The 19,696-nt window shown below is 48.3% G+C and overlaps 1 protein-coding gene across 1 annotated transcript; it reads left to right on the top strand.

The window, feature by feature from the left end:
- Positions 1-284: 284 nt before the first annotated feature.
- LOC117877758 (lysozyme C-like) lies at positions 285-9,849 on the top strand. Its single transcript, XM_034771212.1, has 4 exons — positions 285-457; positions 3,207-3,371; positions 6,966-7,044; positions 9,440-9,849. The coding sequence occupies exons 1-4, from the start codon at positions 322-324 to the stop codon at positions 9,504-9,506; spliced, it is 447 nt and encodes a 148-aa protein (XP_034627103.1). The 5' UTR covers positions 285-321; the 3' UTR covers positions 9,507-9,849.
- The last annotated feature ends 9,847 nt before the right edge of the window (positions 9,850-19,696 follow it).

The following is a 19,696-nucleotide window of genomic DNA, read 5'->3' on the forward strand; positions in this document are numbered from 1 at the left end:
GCGTCCCAGTCCAGTGCTCTGTCCCTTAGGGCACACTGCATCTCCAAAGACATAGCAGAACTTACAGATGCCACAGTGAACTGGACAACTTTTTAACCCACCTATCAAAGTATTTGTAATTTATCCTTCAAAGCTGGGAGCCGCAGGGAGGGGCTGTTGCTTTAACTGCCGGGAGTGGCAGGAGGAACAGCTGGGAGCTACAGGGAAGGGCCGCTGCCTTCTGGGAAGGGTGTGACTTGAGCTTTTCCCAGTTGTTCCTTCCCATTATCAGCAGGCACACATCATCTCTAGTCTCAGTGGTAGGTTTGCTACACTGCCAGCATGAAGGCTTTGCTAATCCTGGGGCTTTTCCTCCTGCCCATGGTTGCTCATGGGAAGGTCTACGGAAGGTGTGAGCTGGCAAGAGCAATGAAAAGGCTTGGGCTGGATGGATACCGGGGCTACAGCTTGGGACACTGTAAGTCTGCTGCCTTGGAGGTTCAAGGGGTGGAGAGGGAAAGGGGATAAGTTGACAGGTTCCAGTTTTCAACTGGAAAGTCCGGCAGTGTCCATTCAGATGTACTGACTGGAGACTAAACTCTGGTTACCGTGACAGGTGGAGAGGAGGTGCAGGGTGATCATTCCATGCCAGCCCCTGCTCAACCAGGGTCGCCTCCTATCTGCAGATAGGCAGGTGGCAGGCTCTGAGTCTGATGGCAGCTCCTGTCCCAGACCTAGAGCAGAAGTAGCCCAGCTGGTGAGGGAGGGAGGATGAGACAATCCAGAGACAGGGAACGGGGAGAGCAGTGAGCAATAGGGGGAGGGGGAGAGAGGAATGAGTGGGGGTCAGGGCTTTTGGGGGAAGAGGCAGAGCAGGGCAGGGGTGGGGTCTTAGGACTCCGGTTTTCAGAAATTAGAAAGTTGGCATCCTTATCCCAAAATGCTGGTATTTCCTTCAGAGATATAAGCCCCATGTGGTGTTCATATGACAAGCAAAAGTTTTACATGTAGAATGTTTTTTCTTACTATTCATATTTAATAAGGCTTGTGACTCTGATCAGAATGGAGTGGAATGAGGATAATCAATGGGACACAGTAATACCAGGGTACAAAATATATCAGAAGGATAGAACTGGTCGAGCTGGTGGGGGAGTGACACTATATGTGAAAGAAAGCATAGAATCAAATGAAACAAAAATCTTAAATGAACCAAACTGTACCATAGAATCTCTATGGATAGTAATTCCAGGCTCTAATAATAAGAATAGCAGTAGGGATATATTACCAACCACCTGACTAGGATGGTGATAGTGACTGTGAAATGCTCAGGGAGATTAGAGAGGCTATTAAAATAAAAAACTGAATAATAATGGGGGATTTCAATTATTCCCATATTGACTGAGTACATGTCTGTTCAGGACGGGATGCAGAGATAAAGTTTCTTGACTTTAAATGACTTAAATGACTGCTTCTTGGAGCAGCTAGTCCTGTAGCCCAGAAAAGGAGAGGCAATTCTTGATTTAGTCCTAAGTGGAGCAGAGGATCTGGTCCAAGAGGTGAATATAGCTTGACCGCTTGGTAATAATGACCATAATATAATTAAATTTACCATCCTTGGGGTGGGGAAAACACCACAGCAGCCCAACACTGTAGCATTGAACTTCAGAAAGGGGAACTACACAAAAATGAGGAGGTTAGTTAATCAGAAATTAAAAGGTGAAATCCAAAAATGAAATTCCTGCAAGCTGCATGGAAACTTTTTAAAGATAGCATCATAGAGGCTCGTTTTAATGTATACCCCAAATTAAAAAACATAGTAAGAGAACCAAAGAAGTGCCACCGTGGCTAAACAACAAAGTAAAAGAAGCAGTGAGAGGCCAAAAGGCATCCTTTAAAAAGTGGAAGTTAAATTCTAGTGAGGAAAATAGAAAGGAGCATAAACTCTAGCAAATGAAGTGTAAAAATATAATTAAGAAGGCCAAAGAAGAATTTGACGAACAGCTAGCCAAAGACTCAAAAAGTAATAGCAAAACATTTTTTAAGTACATCAGAAGCAGGAAATCTGCTAAACAACCAGTGGGGCCAGTGGACGATTGAGATGCTAAAGGAGCACTCAAGAACGATAAGGCCATTGCCGAGAAATTAAATAAATTCTTTGCATTGGTGACAAATCTGAGGAACTGTCCCAGATTGAGGTGTCATTAGAGGAGGAACAAATTGATAAACTAAACGGTAATAAGTCATCAGGAACAGATGGTATTCATCCAAGAGTTCTGAAGGAATGTGAAATTGCAGAACTGCTAACTGTAGTCTGTAACCTATCATTTAAATCAGCTTCTGTACCAAATGACTAGAGGATAGCTAATGTGAGGCCAATTTTTAAAAAGGGCTACAGAGGTGATCCCAGAAATTACAAGCCAGTAAGCCTGACTTCAGTACCAGGCAAACTGGTTGAAACTATAGTACAGAACAAAATTGTCAGACACATAGATGAACATAATTTGTTGGGGAAGAGTCAACATGTTTTTTGTAAAGAGAAATCATGCCTCACCAATCTAAATTTGTAAATCTAAATTTACTAGAATTCTTTGAGGGGGTCAACAAGCATGAGGACAAGGGGGATCCACTAGATATAGTGTACTTAGATTTTCAGAAAGTCTTTGACAAGGTCCCTCACCGAAGCTTCTTAAGCAAAGTAAGCAGTCATGGGATAAGAGGGAAGGTCCTCTCAGGGACTGGTAACTGGTTAAAAGATAGGAAACAAAGGGTAGGAAAAAATGGTTAGTTTTGAGAATGGAGAGAGGTAAATAGTGGTGTCCCCCAGGGATCTGTACTGAGACCAGTCCTATTCAACATATTCATAAATGATCTGAAAAAGGGGGTAAACAGTTGGGAATGGGCGACAGGGGATGGATCACTTGATGATTACCTGTTCTGTTCATTCTCTCTGGGGCACCTGGCATTGGCCACTGTCGGAAGACAGGATACTGGGCTAGATGGACCTTTGGTCTGACCCAGTATGGCTGTTCTTATGTTCTTATTAATAGGAAGCAAAACTGCCTGTGTATACTTTGTATTAAATAATCATTTGCATCATCTGCAAACAGGTGATATAGGGGCATTTAGATCCATATTTCTGTAAAATATCAACCTATGAGGAGTTTTTATCACCAGAGAAAATTCATTAATCTGTGTGTGGTTATTTTTTTTAAATGGAACCTTCACAGGGGTGTGCACAGCAAGATACGAGAGCAACTTTAACACAGGTGCCACGAACTACAACCGAGGTGACAAAAGCACTGATTATGGGATTTTTCAAATCAACAGCCGCTGGTGGTGCAATGATGGCAAGACTCCAAAAGCGAAGAACGCATGTGGAATCCAGTGTAGTGGTAGGTGCAATATAATGTTCCCACAGGTAACACTATGAGCGGGCAATTCTGCCCTTTTACACCAGTGTGAGCCTATGGCATTGCAAAATTATAAGCGAAGGCAGGTTTTGTTTCTAGTAGCCCTATATTAAAAAAACAACCCCTTATTCTACAGACAGAAGGGTGAGGTTTCAATGTGTGGGGATGTATGTGTAGTACAAAAGGGGGTTCTCAAAGGATTTTTCCAAAAGGAATAGTGTTCCTTTTTTCAGACTTTCTTTTTTAGGTTTCTTTAATAAAAACAATTCCCTTTTGGAGACGCATTTAGTACAGTAACTCCTCATTTAACATATCCCACTTAACCTTGTTTCAATGTTGCCTCCCTGCTCAATTCGGGAACATGCTCCTTTAAAGTTGTGCAATGCTCCCTTATAACATCCTTTGGCTGCCTGCTTGTAAGATTCTGTGGAAGAGCAGTGACTTTACAAGGGAGCATTGCACAAGTTCTGCTTCTCCGCCTCCTCCCTCTCCCTCCCAGAAAATCCTAAGCACCACTAAACAGCTGTTTGGGGCTTCCCTGCTTCTGCCCCTCCCTTCCAAAAAGTCCTAAGCGTGAAGTGCTGGGAGGGACGGGGAGGAATGGAGACGCAGGGCTTCCCTGCTCCTCCCCCTTCCTCCCAGCACTTTGGCTTAGGACTTTCTGGGAGGGAGGGGCAGGAGTGGGGAAGCCTTGCGTCTCCACTCCTTCCCCTCCCTCCCAGAAAGTCCTAAATGGGCTTAGGATTTTCTGGGAGGGAGGGATGTGGTATGCTCTGGAGAGGAAGTGGAGTGGGGGTGGGAAGAGGTGGGCCTGGAGTGGAGCAGGGACAAGAAGAGGCGGGCCTGGAGCATTCCTGGCAAAATCCGAGCCTGTTCTCCTGGGAAGCTGCCACTGCTGCTGCAAAGGTGCTTCCTAGTGTCCTTGCCTGCAGAGGGCTGTGCCTGTGTGGGGTAAGCCAGGGGCACTTCCCAACCACAGTACAGTACAATACTGTGCAGTATACAGTATAATGCCTTTTGTCTGCCCCAAAAAAATTTCCTTAGAACCTAACCCCCCGCATTTACATTAAATCTTATGGGACAATTGGATTCGTTAAACATTGTTTCACTTAGGGTATGTCTTCACTACCTGCTGGATCGGTGGGTAGTGATCAATCTATTGGGGATCGATTTATCGCGTCTGGTGTAGACGCGATAAATCGATCCCCCGATCGCTCTGCCGTTGACTCTGGAACTCCACTGCGGCGAGAGGCGGAAGCGGAGTCGACGGGGGAGCGGCGGCAGTCGATCCCACGCCATGAGGACGCGGGGTAAGTCGAACTAAGATACGTCGATTTCAGCTACGCTATTCTCGTAGCTGAAGTTGCGTATCTTAGGTTGATTCCCCCTCTCCCCCCGTCCCAGTGTAGACCAGGTCATAAAGTTCCATTTTTCAGGACCATAACTACAACGGTAAGTGAGGATTTACTGTACTACCAGTTATGTTGATTTCAGGACACTTAACTTTGTTCTTAGAGGATGAAATTCACTGCTATGTGGAATGCCAGCACAAATGCTGGTTCCTGACCTTGCTTGGTTTTAAAAATACACATTCTAATGTTTGTAATTTAAAGAGACACAATCAACTTGAAATCTAGTCCATTTTAAGAAAGAATTAAAAGTAATTTCAAGTACTGCAATTTCCCTTCACCCACACCCTGCCATTTTTTGAACTTTTACAATCACTACTTTTTATTTTATTGTATTTTTTTGGACTTGTCTCCTCTGTTGAGACACCCACACAATCAACATAGGGAACTGTCTGTCTGACTATACAGAAAACCAGCAAAATAGCTATTCACAAAGGGTAAAACCAACCCTTTTGGAGAGAGTTAGCACAGGACATATGGTCTCACCTAAGACATATTTCACCCAAAGAGCTGCCAAGGGCATCCAGTAAAGAAGATGGAAAAAATACCAAACAATATTTTTCTTCATTTCTTTGAATTTCTAGTGGCTCTTCGGTGCTACTTGTAATAATATTTGGTTTAAAATGTTCAGACAAGGGTGTGATATTGAAGCAGATGGTTTCATATCCCTTTATAGTATTAGAACAAAATTTGCTTTGAAATAAGATCATTACAGTAACTCCCCACTTAACATCCTCTCACTTAACGTTGTTTCGATCTTCCGTCCCTGCTCAATTACAGAACATGCTCCATTTAAATGTGCAATGCTTCGCTATAACGTCGTTTGGCTGCCTGCTTTGTCCACAGCTGGCAGCCCCCCTATCAGCTCCCCTACGCCCCCCCACAGCGCCTCCCGCCTGCCGGCAGACCCCGCAGATCAGCACCTTCCCCCTCCAGCCCCTGCTTCCTTCCTGCGGCAATCATCTGGCTTGCAGCATTTGGAGGGGAAGGAGTGAGGACTCGGCGCGCAGGCTCCTCCTCCCTCCCCTGCCTCTCGAACGCAGCAAACCACCTGATTGCTGCAGGCAGGAGGCAGGGGAGGGATGGGGGAGCTTGCGTGCCAAGTCCTTGCTCTTCCCCCCTCCCTCCTGCCTCCTGAACACTGCAAGCCAGCTGGTTGCCGCGGGCAGGAGGCAGGGGAGGGAGGGAGGAGGAGTGAGGATGTAGCATACAGAGTAAAGGGGGGAAGAAGAAGAGGTGGGTTAAGGGTGGGGACTTGGGAGAAAGGTTGAGCCCCCCCACCCTGGCGTTGCAGAGTAGGGGAAGCTGCCGCTGCTGCTGCGCAACGTGCTTCTCTTAGCCTACAGCACCTTCAGCCTCCTTGCCTGCCTCATTGTCTCCAGTGCCAGTGGGCTGTGCCTGTGTGGGGTAAGGCGGGGGCACCTCCCAACTACAGTACTGTACTGCACTGTGCTGTATGGCAAAAAAATTTTTCCCTGGAACCTAATCCCCCCCCATTTACATTTATTCTTATGGGGAAATTGGATTCGCTTAACATCATTTCACTTAAAGTCACATTTTTCAGGACCATAACTACAACGTTAAGCGTGGAGTTACTGTATATATAAAACACAGCAAAGAAAGCCAAATGAAAATAGAACTAGATAGAAACTACAAAGAGAGGAACATAGCAATTGCCATATGGATCAGACCAGTGGTCCTGTAGTCCAATACAATGTCTCCAATTGCACTGGCCAGTACCACATGCTTCAGAGGAAGGTACAAGACACCTTGCAGTAGCTGGCTATGGTATAACTAGCCCATAGACTGACAGCATTCTAAAGCTAGGACCAAGTTGTGAAATAACATGATGCTTGACATCATCACATTGTTCACTCTGCTTGTGTGTTATATCCCTTTCCCCCATCCTGGGTCTGTCTTTCCATTCAGATTGTAAACTCTTCAGAGCAAGGACATTTGGTATTCTATGCTTGTACAGTGCCTAACACCACTGGCCCCATTCTCGGTTGGACTTTAGATGCTACCATAATCAACTTGATTAGTAAATAATAATAATAATCAATAAAATCTAATTTCAGTATCAATTTAGGATGACTGATTAAAAAAAATGAAGGGGAAAATGTTGATTTTTCTTCTCCCTCCTGTTACCACTATATTTATTTTTTAGGGTTACTGACATCAGACATTACAGCGAGTGTAAATTGTGCAAAGAGAGTTGTTCGCGATCCCAATGGCATGGGTGCATGGTACGTTTAAAACTCTTACAACAACTAACAACTAGTCACATACTTGCGTGTATACTTAGGGGGAGGCTAGTTAAATGAGAGAGACTACAATCTTCTTTTGGATAAACAAGCTTGTATAGAAGCAATAAGAAGGCTGATAATATATTTGTGCTTATTTATTAACATATTTGAACTCAGAACTTGTAAACTAAGAGTTCAGGGACAATAAATTTATGGACATTCAGGATTCTCAGTTGTAGCTCTGATCAAGGTCATCTGGACCTTTAGAGCAGCAGTGGAGGTAACACTCAGATCTTCCTCCTCCAAAAACTCCTACCACTTGGACTGAAAAAAACTCTATTAGATGATAAAGGTATAGGGCTTATGACATAGTTTACCGGTTTTTATTCCATTCAGTATAGGGCAGTGTCACTGTGAATGGGATACTTTCCCATCTGCTCTAAACAACAGTCCAGGTGAAATGGGACCGGCTTCAGCTGCTGTCCACAGGACAATTAGCCCCTTCCTGCCCAGGTTCAGCGGGGCACTTGTCCACAACATTACAAGCACAGGTTTCAGAGTGGTTGCCGTGTTAGTCTGTATCAACAAAAACAACAAGGAGTCCTTATGGCACCTTAGAGACTAACAAATTTATTTGGCCATAAGCTTTAGCCCACAAACGCTTAGGCCCAAATAAATTTGTTAATCTCTAAGGCAGGTGTCGGCAACCTTTCAGAAGTGGTGTGCCGAGTCTTCATTCATTCACTCTAATTTAAGGTTTTGCGTGCCAGTAATACATTTTAACGTTTTTAGAAGGTCTCTTTCTATAAGTCTATATTATATAACTAAACTATTGTATGTAAAGTAAACAAGGTTTTCAAAATGTTTAAGAAGCGTCATTTAAAATTAAATTAAAATGCTGATCTTATGCCACCAGCCTGCTCAGCTCGCTGCCAGCCTGGGGTTCTGGTCACCTAGGCTGGCAGTGGGCTGAGCAGGGCCTGCGGCCGGGACCCCAGACCTGGCAGGGGGTTGTTTCAGGGGTCAGGGCAAAGGGCTGGGGGAGGGGGTTCAGGGCAGAAGGCTGGGGTGTGTGGGGGGGGATTCAGGGATCAGGGCAGAGGGCTGGGGTGTGTGGGGGGTGTAGGGCAGAAGGATGGGTGTGTGTTGGGGTGGGTGGGTTCAGGGCAGAGGGGTAGGGGGTGTGGGGGGTGCAGGGCAGAAGGCTGAGTGTGTGTGGGGGGGTCAGGGCAGAGGGCTGGGGTGCTCGGCTCATGGGAGTGCTCCCAGCCCCCTGCCCTGAGCGGCTCATGGCAGGGGGCTAGAAGGGATATGCCCTGTTCCACCCCCTTCCCCCAGGCTCCATCCCTACCTCTCTCTGCATCCTCTACGGAGCTGTGTGCATGCTGCCACTCTTCCCCCCTCCCCCTCGCTAGGGCCATCAGCTGATTGGCGCAGGGATGGAGAGGAGGAGGGGCAGGAAAGCACCACGCTGGGGGAAGAAGCGGGGGAGGGGGGAAGCTTGGCTGCCGCAGAACCAAGCTTCTGCCTTCTGCCACCGCAGGGGAGAGCGGTGGGGCTGAGTGGGGCTGAGGGCCGGGACCACGGCAGGGAGCTGCGTACCACTCAAAATCGGCTTGCGTGCCATGTTTGGCACATGTGCCGTAGGTTGCCAACCCCTGCTCTAAGGTATTACAAGCACACACACTCTTCTACTTAGAGAAATGTATTTGACCAGCATCTGAGGTTCCCAGGAATTCAAATACCAATGTGACAAATCCAGAACCATCAAGGACTTCAAGATTATGGCTATGCTACACACCAGGACCACTTGATCCTTCATCCGACAGTGGAGGGATAGCTCAGTGGTTTAAGCATTGGCCTACTAAACCCAGGATTATAAATTCAATCCTTGAGGGGGCCATTTGGGGCAAAATCAGTACTTGGCCCTGCTAGTGAAGGCAGAGGGCTGGACTCAATGACCTTTCAGGATCCCTTCCAGCTCTATGAGCTAGGTGTATATCTCCATATATTAACTTTCTCCAGAAGCTGTAGCTAAAAGGCAATTAGCAGTAGTTCTCCTTATTGGTGCAAATATACCAAATCTTCTGTGGCAGGAATAGCAGCTAGTAAGTGGGCCTTTTGAAAATCATTCTGGCAATATTTTAGGAAGTGTTGGTAGACTTGAGATTTATTAGGCAGGATCCAGGATGCAGGATCCAGCCGGCCCATGCAGAGTAGGCAGGCGCTGTGCCAGAATTGGGCCACTGGCAAATTACTTGTGATATTATTTTTGCTCTCTGCACAACTATTATCCACTTACATGCATTTAAAGTAGTTGGTATTTTTCTTGGGAGCCTTTTTGCTAATTTATGAGTTTGCCATAATCAATTAACATGATTTTTAACTCACACAGGGTGGCATGGAAAAAGTACTGCAAAGGAAAAGATGTCTCCAAGTGGATCAGAGATTGCAAGCTGTAAAGTGTTGGGGTTTATTTATCCCAGCTTGGTTCCCTTGCAAATTAGCAGGGATTCGCATAGAGCAAAATGTTCCCCCCACTTGTTTCCCTTTTACAATTAATCATGTTCAAAATAAAACAAACTCAAGAGAAAGGTTTAGTGCAACTGACTGGTGAAATGCAAATATTTTACTCCTTGCTGGTAAGACTGTGGATCTTTCCACGTGACCAGCTGCAGTAACTTATTTTGTGTTCTGCACAGTGTAAAAGATCTTTTATCAGCTCTATTATATATACACATCAAGATAAGTCAAATCTGCTTTTCCTGTGAGATCCTGCTACTATTTTGTTCTGCTAATTATAGTAATATGTCATCTTGCTTGTGAGCTTACATTCATTACAATCAATAAAATTACTTACTTTGCACATCGTTTTTGTGATTATTGGTTAATGTAGAAGAGAAACTGAATATGAGATTATGAACTTGGGCCCACTGAAATCAGTGGAAAGTAGGAGCCTAAATACCTTTGAAGAGCTGGGCCTAGCACTATGAAATAAAGAGTATGAGAGAAGTGCATCATTAGGGAGTCCTAAATATTTTATCTCAACTATCATAGTTTGTAAACACATGGTGCGGAATTGTCATCTGTTATATATAATTACATTCCAAAACCACGAATTTGGGTTTAAAAAATCTGTTTAGGTTCTTACTCAAATACACCAATGTCACTCATCACATCATTTACAACAACCCAAGCACTTAAAAGCAAAGAAATGAATAGTTAGCGACACTGGATCTCTTACACTGGTCGCATGACAAACACACAAGCTGGTCCCAGTTTAAAAAGGTATTGAAACACATGAGTCATCCATGGAAGTCAGGGGAAGAGGAGAGGGACTCCCAGCATTCCTGCAAACCCCAGCTAGCAGATGCTCCCTTGGAGACTGTTACCGGCTGGCAGTTAGCTCTCCACTGTATTGCCAGAATTCTGGTCAGAGTGTTGTGGTGGGACCCCACTGACCACGTGGTGGCACCCTCTGCCACTGTTAGGGCCTTGGGCTAGGCCCTGGGCTGGGACCTGGTGGAGTAGGGTGGCCCAGGTCCCCCATCCCCTGCTGCCAACCTTACGCCTGGGGTGACAGCCTCCCCACCTTAGGACAAGAGGCCTGCGTTTGTCGGCTGTCTCCCCGAGCCAGGACATCAGGCACTAGACTGCTTCCTTCTCCGCCCTGCCCAGAGGACAAGAACTCCTAGACTGCTGGCTGCTCTGCCCTGCCTAGAGGGTCAGAGCCCCAAGATTGTTGGCTGCTCCGTGCTGCCCAAAGGGAGGGCCAGAGCCCCATGACTGCTGGATGAGACACCCTGTGAGAGGGCCTGAGCCCTGGACTACTTGCTACCTGGCCCCTGCCTAGGTGACCAGGACAATGGAGACTGCTAATCCCCCTTTGAGCCAGTCTTTCCAGAAACGCAGGAGCAAGGGGGCCTGCGCTCCCTTCAAGCCTGATAGGGAGGGACAGCCGCAACCTCCTACATCTCTGGTGAGAGCAACCTCTAGCTCCCATAGATTTAAATGGGAGTTAGGCGCCTAAATACCTTACAGGATCTGGCCCTAGGACTCCAAAGTCTTTAGGATGGTAGGTAGAGAAAAAAAATGTGAAAATAGGGAAGTTCTTGTGGCTCCAAAAATGGCTTGAAGGATTCACCCCGCCCAAACCATCAAGGAAAAACCTGTGAGTTATAATGGTGTAAGCAGAGTCAGGATGAGCTCTACCCTGACATCTGGTGGTGAATTATGGCGAGTGTGGAAAAGAACTCCAGGGGCTGATCTTGTTTGCATAGACACACCCACTCACCTGGCATGAAACAACAGCAACTCAAAGTGGTTACTTTGGCTGGTGTGGGATCCCCAGTTTTCTCTGTTATTGGGGCAGGAAGAATAAAGTTTTGTTACCCTGATTCTGTGAATCAAGGCCAGTGGAACTGTTGTGTGACAGAAGGACTGAGTGAGTCCTTCACCATTACCTAAGTAGCACTTGCTTGACAAGGGGCATGGGTTACAAAACTCAGTGAATTGAGAGAGGATGGGGGCAGGTGTTTGTACCTGATGGTATAGGCCTGCCCACCTCGTCTCAGGGTTTAAAACACCAATTGCACTACCTCCTCTGTCCACTGTTGAATGTCAGAGCTAACTTTGATTCCATTAGGAGTCTAGTTACAGGCTGCTGAGCTGAGTTCACTTTGGGCCAATGGTGCACTAGCACTGGGGCTCCCCTACTATGAGCTGAAATTGCTAAAAGCTGAAATCACAAAAGAGCTAAGGTTATTAAGAGCTGAGATCACTGAGTGCTGTGTTAACTAGTGGGGGAGCCTGAAGCTATATTGCTAAGCAGCTGGTAGAGCAATTTGTGGGGATGACTGGAGGAGCTGGTTGGAGTGGCCCAAGGAACGGTGAGTGGAGCTGTTTGCGGGGATGGCTGGAGTGGCTCACAGGTCGGTGAGCAGAGTGGAGCAGCTTGTAGAGCGGAGCAGTTTGTGGGATGGCAGGGAGTGGAGCTGTTTGCGGGGATGGCTGGAGTGGCTCACAGGTCGGTGAGCAGAGTGGAGCAGCTTGTAGAGCAGAGCAGTTTGTGGGATGGCAGGAAGTGGACTGGCTCGTGGTGAAGGCTGTGGCGGAACCCCACGGAGAGACGGCCAGCCGGCCTCGGATCATGTAAGGTGCCCCTTAACACCCTGCATGCCCCCTCCCTTTTACTCTGGGGCTGCAATGACCAGGGACAGAGACTTTGGGGTCTATTGGACTTTTGGGACTTTGGGTGGTTGCTGGACCCAAGAGACTTTGGGGGTGTTGGACTTTGGGGACTCTGGGTGATTTTTGTGTTGCTGGATTCAAGAACCAAAGGGAAAGGATACACCCCAATTTGCTGGGGTGGGTTTTTTGCTTATGGTTTGTGTTATGAATCCTGTTTGTGGTGTTTTTCCAATTTAATGCTGATGTCGTTTACCTCATGTTATTAAACATTTTCTGTTACACTCAGACTCCGTGCTTGCGAGAGGGGAAGTATTGCCTCTTAGAGGCACCCAGGGGGTGGTTGTAATTGTCCCAGGTCACTGGGTGGGGGTTCGAGGCGGTTTTGCATTGCGTTATTGAAACGGAACCCCTAGATACAGAACCCGGCCCTTGTTGCTGCCAACTTAGATGGGCAGAAGGGTTACAATGGCATTAGTCACATATATTAATACACACAAGCTTGGCAAACTTCTGCAGTGCTCTGTTAAAATCAAACTGTTGACAGATGAATGAGGAAATTAACAATGTATGTTTTTTTTTTTCTTTACAAGGAGTTAGAAATACTAATTTAAGATTTCCCAACAGGGCTTTCTTCATAGTGCTGTTAGCTTCCCTGCTTGTATTTGCACAATTCTCCTTATTAAGATGAAAATCAATACAGTACTGTTCTGGGGTGGGTTTTGTTTTTAATATCTATCAGTTGTATGTGTAGTAAGGTACACATCTAGGCCTGGAGGCTAAGAATGAAGCATTTTAGCTGTGTTTGTTATGGAAAAACTGAATCCCATACCACATAACAATCCATCTATGGTATTTAAATGGCTCCCTACACAAAGTGTATGAACACTGCATACCACCTTCACAAGGTAGGGAACAAAAGCACACAGATATCAAATGACACAGGAAATCTGTGGCAGAATGGGGAATTGAAACCGGTCTCCCCAAGTCAATGCCCTAACCACTAGGCTAGCCTTACTTTCATAATAATAAAGAACAAACATTAAGGTGTGAAAAGTTGATTCAACTCTGGGCCTACAGGCTAGCACACAGATGTACTCAGTAACCTCAATGTGATCTCTTTTCACATTATTTTAGTAGAGTGACAAATATAAATATACACCCCAAGAAGGTTTGTTTCTGAACTCCTGCACTTAGGGCATGGGTGGGCAAACTTTTTGGCCCGAGGGCCACATCTGGGTATGGAAATTGTATGGTGGGCCATAAAAACAACAAGGAGTCTGGTGGCACCTTAAAGACTAACAGATTTATTTGGCCATAAGCTTTCATGTGTAAAAAACCCACTTCTTCGGATGCTTATTCAATGCACAGGACTCCTTGTTGTTTTTGTGGCTTCAGACTAACACGACTACCCCCTGATACTTGACACTATGGTAGGCCATGAACACTCACAGAATTGGGGTTGGGAGGGCTCTGGCTGGAGGTGCAGGCTCTGGGGTGGGGCTGGGGATGAGGGGTTGGAGGGAACTCTGGGCTTGGACCAAGGAGTTTGGAGGGGGATAGGGGGATCAGGGCTGGGACACGGGAGGGGTTCAAGGAGGCGGGCTTCAGGTGGCGCTTACCTCAAGCAGTTCCCAGAAACAGCAGCATGTCCTCCCTCCGGCTCCTACGCGGAGGTGTGGCCAAGCGGCTCTGCACACTGCCCTGTCCGCAGGTGCCGCCTTGTCCAGAGGTGCCACCCCTGCTGCTCCCATTGGCTGTGGTTCCTGGCCAATGGGAGCTGCAGGGGCAGTGCTTGAGGTGGGGGCAGCGTGTGGAGCCCTCTGGCTGCCCCTACGCACAGGGGCAGCCCGTCCATATAGGTGAATTAGGTGGTTGCCTAGGGTGCCAAGTTAAATGGGGCACCAAATTCGAGGGAAAAAATCAAATAAAAAAAAATGAAAAAGAGGGAAAGAATACAAATAAAATAATGAATATGTCATTATTTCAATTCCCGTGTGTGTAAGGGAGGGAATATGAATGATAATTCAATTCTCTACATTTCTGAGAATTTATTCATATGTAAAATGTTTTATTTACTGCAAAAATAAATAATAGTTTAGCATTTTGTTTTCAATTTGTGACGTACAGTCAAGATGACCCATTCCACAATTTTGATAAGCAATAACTTATAATAGCCACAATGAAACACATCCGCCAGCGGCAAGAGCTGCAATGCTAGTGACACCTAACTCGAATATACATCAAGGTCTCTGTGACAGGTTGGATCACAAAACCCCCCTGGGAGCTGCCTCCTGATGTGCCAAGACTACTTCCGCCCCTGCTTTCCTGCCCTGGCAGCTTAGGACTTCAGTGCCCCACCTGGTTTGAGCCAGACGCTAGCCTGCTGCAAACCCAGACCCAGGGTCAGGGGTGGCAGTTTTGTAGAAATTTTGGTGGTGCCCAGAACCTGCCCCCGCCCAAACTTCGCCCCCCCCAAACTCCGCCCCCCACCTGCCCAAGGCTCTGGGAGGGAGTTTGGGTGGTGGAGGAGGTCTGGGGTGCAGGCCCTAGGCTGGGGCAGGGGATTGGGGTGCAGGGGATTGAGGTGCAGGGTGCAGGCTCTGGGAGGGAGTTTGGGGATGGGAGGGCTGCAGAGGGAGGGGGTGCAGGGGTGAGGGCTGTGGGGTGTGGCTGCAGATGAGAGGTTTGGAGTGTGGGAGGGGCTCGGGCAGAGGGTTAGGGTGTGGGGGATGAGGGCTCTGGCTGGGACTGGGGATAAGGTGTTTGGGGTGCTGGAGGGGCTCAGGCAGAGGGTTGAGGTGTGGGGGGTGAGGGCTCTGGCTGGAACTGGGGATAAGGTGTTTGGGGTGCTGGAGGGGCTCAGGGCTCGGGCAGAGGGTTGAGGGTGTGGTGCGGGGGTGAAAGCTGTGACTGGGGGTGTGGTCTCTGGGGTGGGGCAGGGCTGGGGATGAGTTTGGGGTGCAGGCAGGCTGCTCTGGGACAGGGACCAGAGAGGAGGACTCCCCCCAGCCCTTTCCCTGCCAGCAGCAGCAAGCTCTGGGGGAGGAGGCCCCCTTTCCTGCCCCCCCCAGCAGCACACTCACCCCCATCACGGTCACTGCATGTGCTCCTAGGGCCCCTCTCAGGTCCAGGAATCTCCCTCGCCTCCCCCGTGGTGGGTGCCGGGGGGCGCTGCGTGCACCTCCTCCCCTGCTGTTGCCCCGACTGTAGCTTCACTGGGGGTGAAGGATGGGGCTGCCTCCTTGCCCAGCATGCGGCAGGAGTGGTGACTGCGGGTGGAGTGGGGGGGCTGTGCTGCTGTAGGGTCCTGCCGGAAAAGGGAAGGGTCTGAGGGGGAAGGGCAGGCTCAGAGTCAGTCTGCCCTGGCAGTGGAAATGGGGCACTAGGAGGCAACATGTAGCTGCATGGAAGAGACAGTGTGTCAGTTTTCAGAGTAGCAGCCCTGCTCCGGAGCCCCGGGAAGGCAAGAGAGGGCCGGGGGAGGTATGGGGGGGGCATACGGGGGCCGGGGAGGACACCCAGCCCCAAATATTTGTGGAGCTGGGCCCCTGGGCTCTGAATATTGCTTGTGCCCGAGCACCACGTGTATATGGAATTCGCCACCTATGCCCAGGGTCTGAACTAAGTTCCATAACATCCGTAGGCTTAACTGAAAGCAATTTAAGAAGTGTTCCTGCCTTTAACACTCAGATGCCCAACTCCCAATGGGGTCTAAAACCCAAATAAATCCGTTTTACCCTATATAAAGCTTATACAGGGTAAACTCATAAATTGTTTGCCCTCTATAACACTGATAGAGAGATGCACAGCTGTTTGCCCCCGCCAGGTATTAATACATACTCTGGGTTAATTAATAAGTAAAAAGTGATTTTATTAAATACAGAGGTAGGATTTAAGTGGTTCCAAGTAGTAACAGAACAAAGTGAATTACCAAGCAAAATAAAATAAAACACACAAATCTAAGCCTAATACAGTAATACAACTGAGTACAGATAAAATCTCACCCTGAAAGATGTTTCAATAAGTCTCTTTCACAGACTGGATGCCTTCCTAGTCTGGGCACAATCCTTTCCTCTGGTACAGCCCTTGTTCCAGTTCAGGTGGTAGCTAGGGGATTCCTCATGATGGCTCTCCCTTTTCTCTGTTCCACCCACTTATATATCTTTTGCATAAGGTGGGAATCCTTTGTCCCTCTGGGTTCCCACCCCCCACTCCTTCTCAATGGAAAAGCACCAGGTTAAAGATGGATTCCAGTTTAGGTGACATGATCACGTCACTGTAAGACTTCATTACCCACTTGCCAGCACACACGTATACAGGTAAAACAGAGCCATCTGCAATCAATTGTCCTGGTTAATGGGAGTCATCAAGATTCCAAACCACCATTAATGGCCCACACTTTGCATAATTACAATAGGCCCTCAGAGTTATATTTCATATTTCTAGTTTCAGATACAAGAGTGGTACATTTATACAAATAGGATGATCACACTCAGTAGATTATAAGCTTTGTAATGATACCTTACAAGAGACCTTTTGCATGAAGCATATTCCAGTTACATTAGCATATTTTCATAAAATCATATAGAGTGCAAGGTCACAGTCGCATAGCCGGAAATTTAGGTAGAGCGGAGATATCGTGAGTAGTTTAAATCACCAACGATGTGGTGTGTCAGCCATCCTTAACACTATAATGCTTGCAGTTGGGAGCATAGTACATAACAATATTCAAATGCCCCATGGCAGAAAGAGGAAAAAGATAACCCTCAGGAGCTGAGTATCGTAAATGAAAGGCTGAGAAGGAAAAGGACCAAACAAAACAGCAGGGATCCTTCCTGAAGTATCTTCTCTTTAATCCAAATAAAGATGGAAGCAGTTCACAGCATCCAGATGAAGGAATTTTACTTGGAGAGGAGGTGATCTAGACAACCTTTTAACCCACCTATGAAAGTATTTACAGTTTACCATTGAAAGCTGGAGCTGCAGGGAGGAGCTGTTGCTTTAGCTGCCCAGCGTGGCAGGAGGAAGATCTGGGAGCTACAGGGAAGGACCACTGCTTTCCAGGAGGGGTGACTCAAGCTGTTCTAGGTTATGCCTCCCCACTATTACCAGGCACACGTCATCTCTAGTCTCCAGGGTTTGCTACACTGCCAGAATGAAGGCTTTGCTAATCCTGGGGCTTTTCCTCCTGCCCATGGTCATCGGTTTGAACTCTACTGCCCTGCCTTCAGGTGACAAACCGTCATCCCCACCCCATACATTCCTTTGCAAATTTGGAAGTCCCCTTCCTGTTTGCTCAGTGATGTGTGCAGTGGTCTCAGCACATCTTTCCAGGTGGCCAGGCCTGCTCCACGCACCAGGTGATCCCCTGCTTGGAGCAATGCCAAGCTGCTGGACCTCATCGGCATTTGGGGAGAGGAGGTTGTCCAGTTCCAGCTGCGCTCTAGCCATAGGAATTATGATACTTATGGACAGATTTCACGATGCATGATAGAAAGGGGCCAGGACTGGGACACATTGCAGTGCAGGGCAAAAGTGAAGGAGCTGCGGAACGCCTACCACAAGGTGTGGGAGGCAAACCACCGCTCTGGTGCTGCATCCACGAGCTGCCGGTTCTCCAAAGAGCTGGATGCGATACTCGGTGGGGACCCCACATGCACTGCAAAGGCCCCTGTGGATACTACGTTGGCTCGCGTGCCAGTCAAGAGTGAACCGAGCCAGAAGGAGGAAATCTTGGATGAAGATGTGGAAGGGGAGAGGGACCCAGAGGCTGAGGATGGCTTGGAGGCCAGAGAAGCATGCAGTCAGGAGCTCTTTTCTACCCCAGAGGAGCCTAGCCAGTCACAGCAGTTGGATCTTGGCAAAGGGCAAACAGGAGAGGAGGCCCCTGGTAAGTGGATCTGAGTTTGGGAATTGCTGAAGCGATTTGCTGGGGGCAGGAGGGTTGCAGAAATCAGGCTTGTCTCCCACAGCATCATAGGCGCCGACTCCGTGGGTGCTCCAGGGCTGGAGTACCTACAGGGGAAAATTGATGGGTGCTCTGCACCCACCGGCAGCTCCCCGCCCTGCCCCAGCTCACTTCCACCTCCACCTCCTCCCTATCTCTTAGAGCTTGCTGCCACAAAACAGCTGTTTCACGGCGGCAAGCGCTGGGAGGGAGAGGGGAGGGGGAACATGGCATGCTCGGGGAAGAGGCGGGGCTGGGGCGGGCTTTGGGGAAGGGGTCCAATAGGGGCAGGGAGGGGGCGGAGTTGGGGTGGGGACTTTGGGGAAGGGGTTTGAATGGGGGTGGGGTAGGGGCGGGAGGAGGTGGGGCAGGGGTGGAGTTGGGATGGGGTGGGGCCAAGGACGAGGGAGGGAGTCAAGCACCCACAGGCGCAGGGAAAAGTTAGCGCCTATGCACCGCATGCCTATTCTGAGCAGCGGAACAGGCTGTTGATAGACTCCCTCACCAAGGGAATCTCCCTCAGAGATCTCCAGGAAACTCTAGTGGAGATATTGGGCAATCCGCTGCTACAGGTTCCTTGGCAGAGCTGCTTTGTTTCTTGCCCCATTAACAGTAATTTTCCCGCGCCACTGTGCCGTCACACGGTGGGCATGGGGGACCGTTGCTGCACACAGATGAGCCGCATAGGGGCCAGGAGGGAAGCCACAGGCTTGGAGAAGACCCTCCCTTGATTCCCTGCTCATCCTCAGCAGCGAGATATCTTCCATAATGATCACATCTTGTGGAAAGTGTGAGGACAGGAATGATTATCAAGTCCACGCTACAGTGTTAGCTCACCCCAAGAGCCACGTGCCCAGTGTACAGCAGGATCCGGGAAGAGTGATTCACCCTGCCCCTGCAGCTACTCACCATTTTGGGGGTCTTGTGGCTCATGTGTGCTTCCCTTGGGTCAGCCAGTTAGTGACAGGTATGTGAGTACTGGTTGTGTTTTAAAGCACTGAATCAGTGTTGTCTGTGTTGCAAATAATACTGCTTCTGTAAAATGTTGCATTTACAGAGATGACCTTGGGAGACCAGCCTCCCTTATCGGCAGCAGAATGGCTGCGCAGAATTAAAAAGCAGCCACGAAGAACTAAGAAGGACGTTCTCCATGAGGTTCTGATGGACTCCGCCGCTGAGAAACAGGAATTGAAGGAGTGGCAGGACAATGAGAAGAGGGACCGAAAGGAGAACGCGGCACACCAGAAAGAAGCCACGGAGCGGCTCTTAAATGTTATGGAGCGCCAAGTGGACACACTCCAGGCGATACTAGCTCTTCAAACCGAGCAGCTCCGTGCCCGCCCTCCCCTGCAGCCACTGTCACAAAACTCTTTCCCATGAGCCCCCACCGCACCGCCAACAGACTGTTATCAACCTCCTGGCTCCACTCTCTACCCGCAGCATTCCACTCCTTCCTCCTCACAGTCCAGCACTGTGGACACCCACTGCACCCAACACCCATCCCTCTGCAGTTTG

The sequence above is a fragment of the Trachemys scripta genome, chromosome 1 (assembly GCF_013100865.1).
Source record: "Trachemys scripta elegans isolate TJP31775 chromosome 1, CAS_Tse_1.0, whole genome shotgun sequence".
Classification (NCBI taxonomy): Eukaryota; Metazoa; Chordata; order Testudines; family Emydidae; genus Trachemys; species Trachemys scripta.

Coding starts and splice junctions, on each gene's coding strand:
- LOC117877758 (XM_034771212.1), top strand. CDS start 322: ATGAAGGCTTTGCTAATCCTGGGGCTTTTCCTCCTGCCCATGGTTGCT. Junction 458..3,206: donor GGGCTACAGCTTGGGACACT/GTAAGTCTGCTG, acceptor GAACCTTCACAG/GGGTGTGCACAGCAAGATAC. Junction 7,045..9,439: donor CCCAATGGCATGGGTGCATG/GTACGTTTAAAA, acceptor TAACTCACACAG/GGTGGCATGGAAAAAGTACT.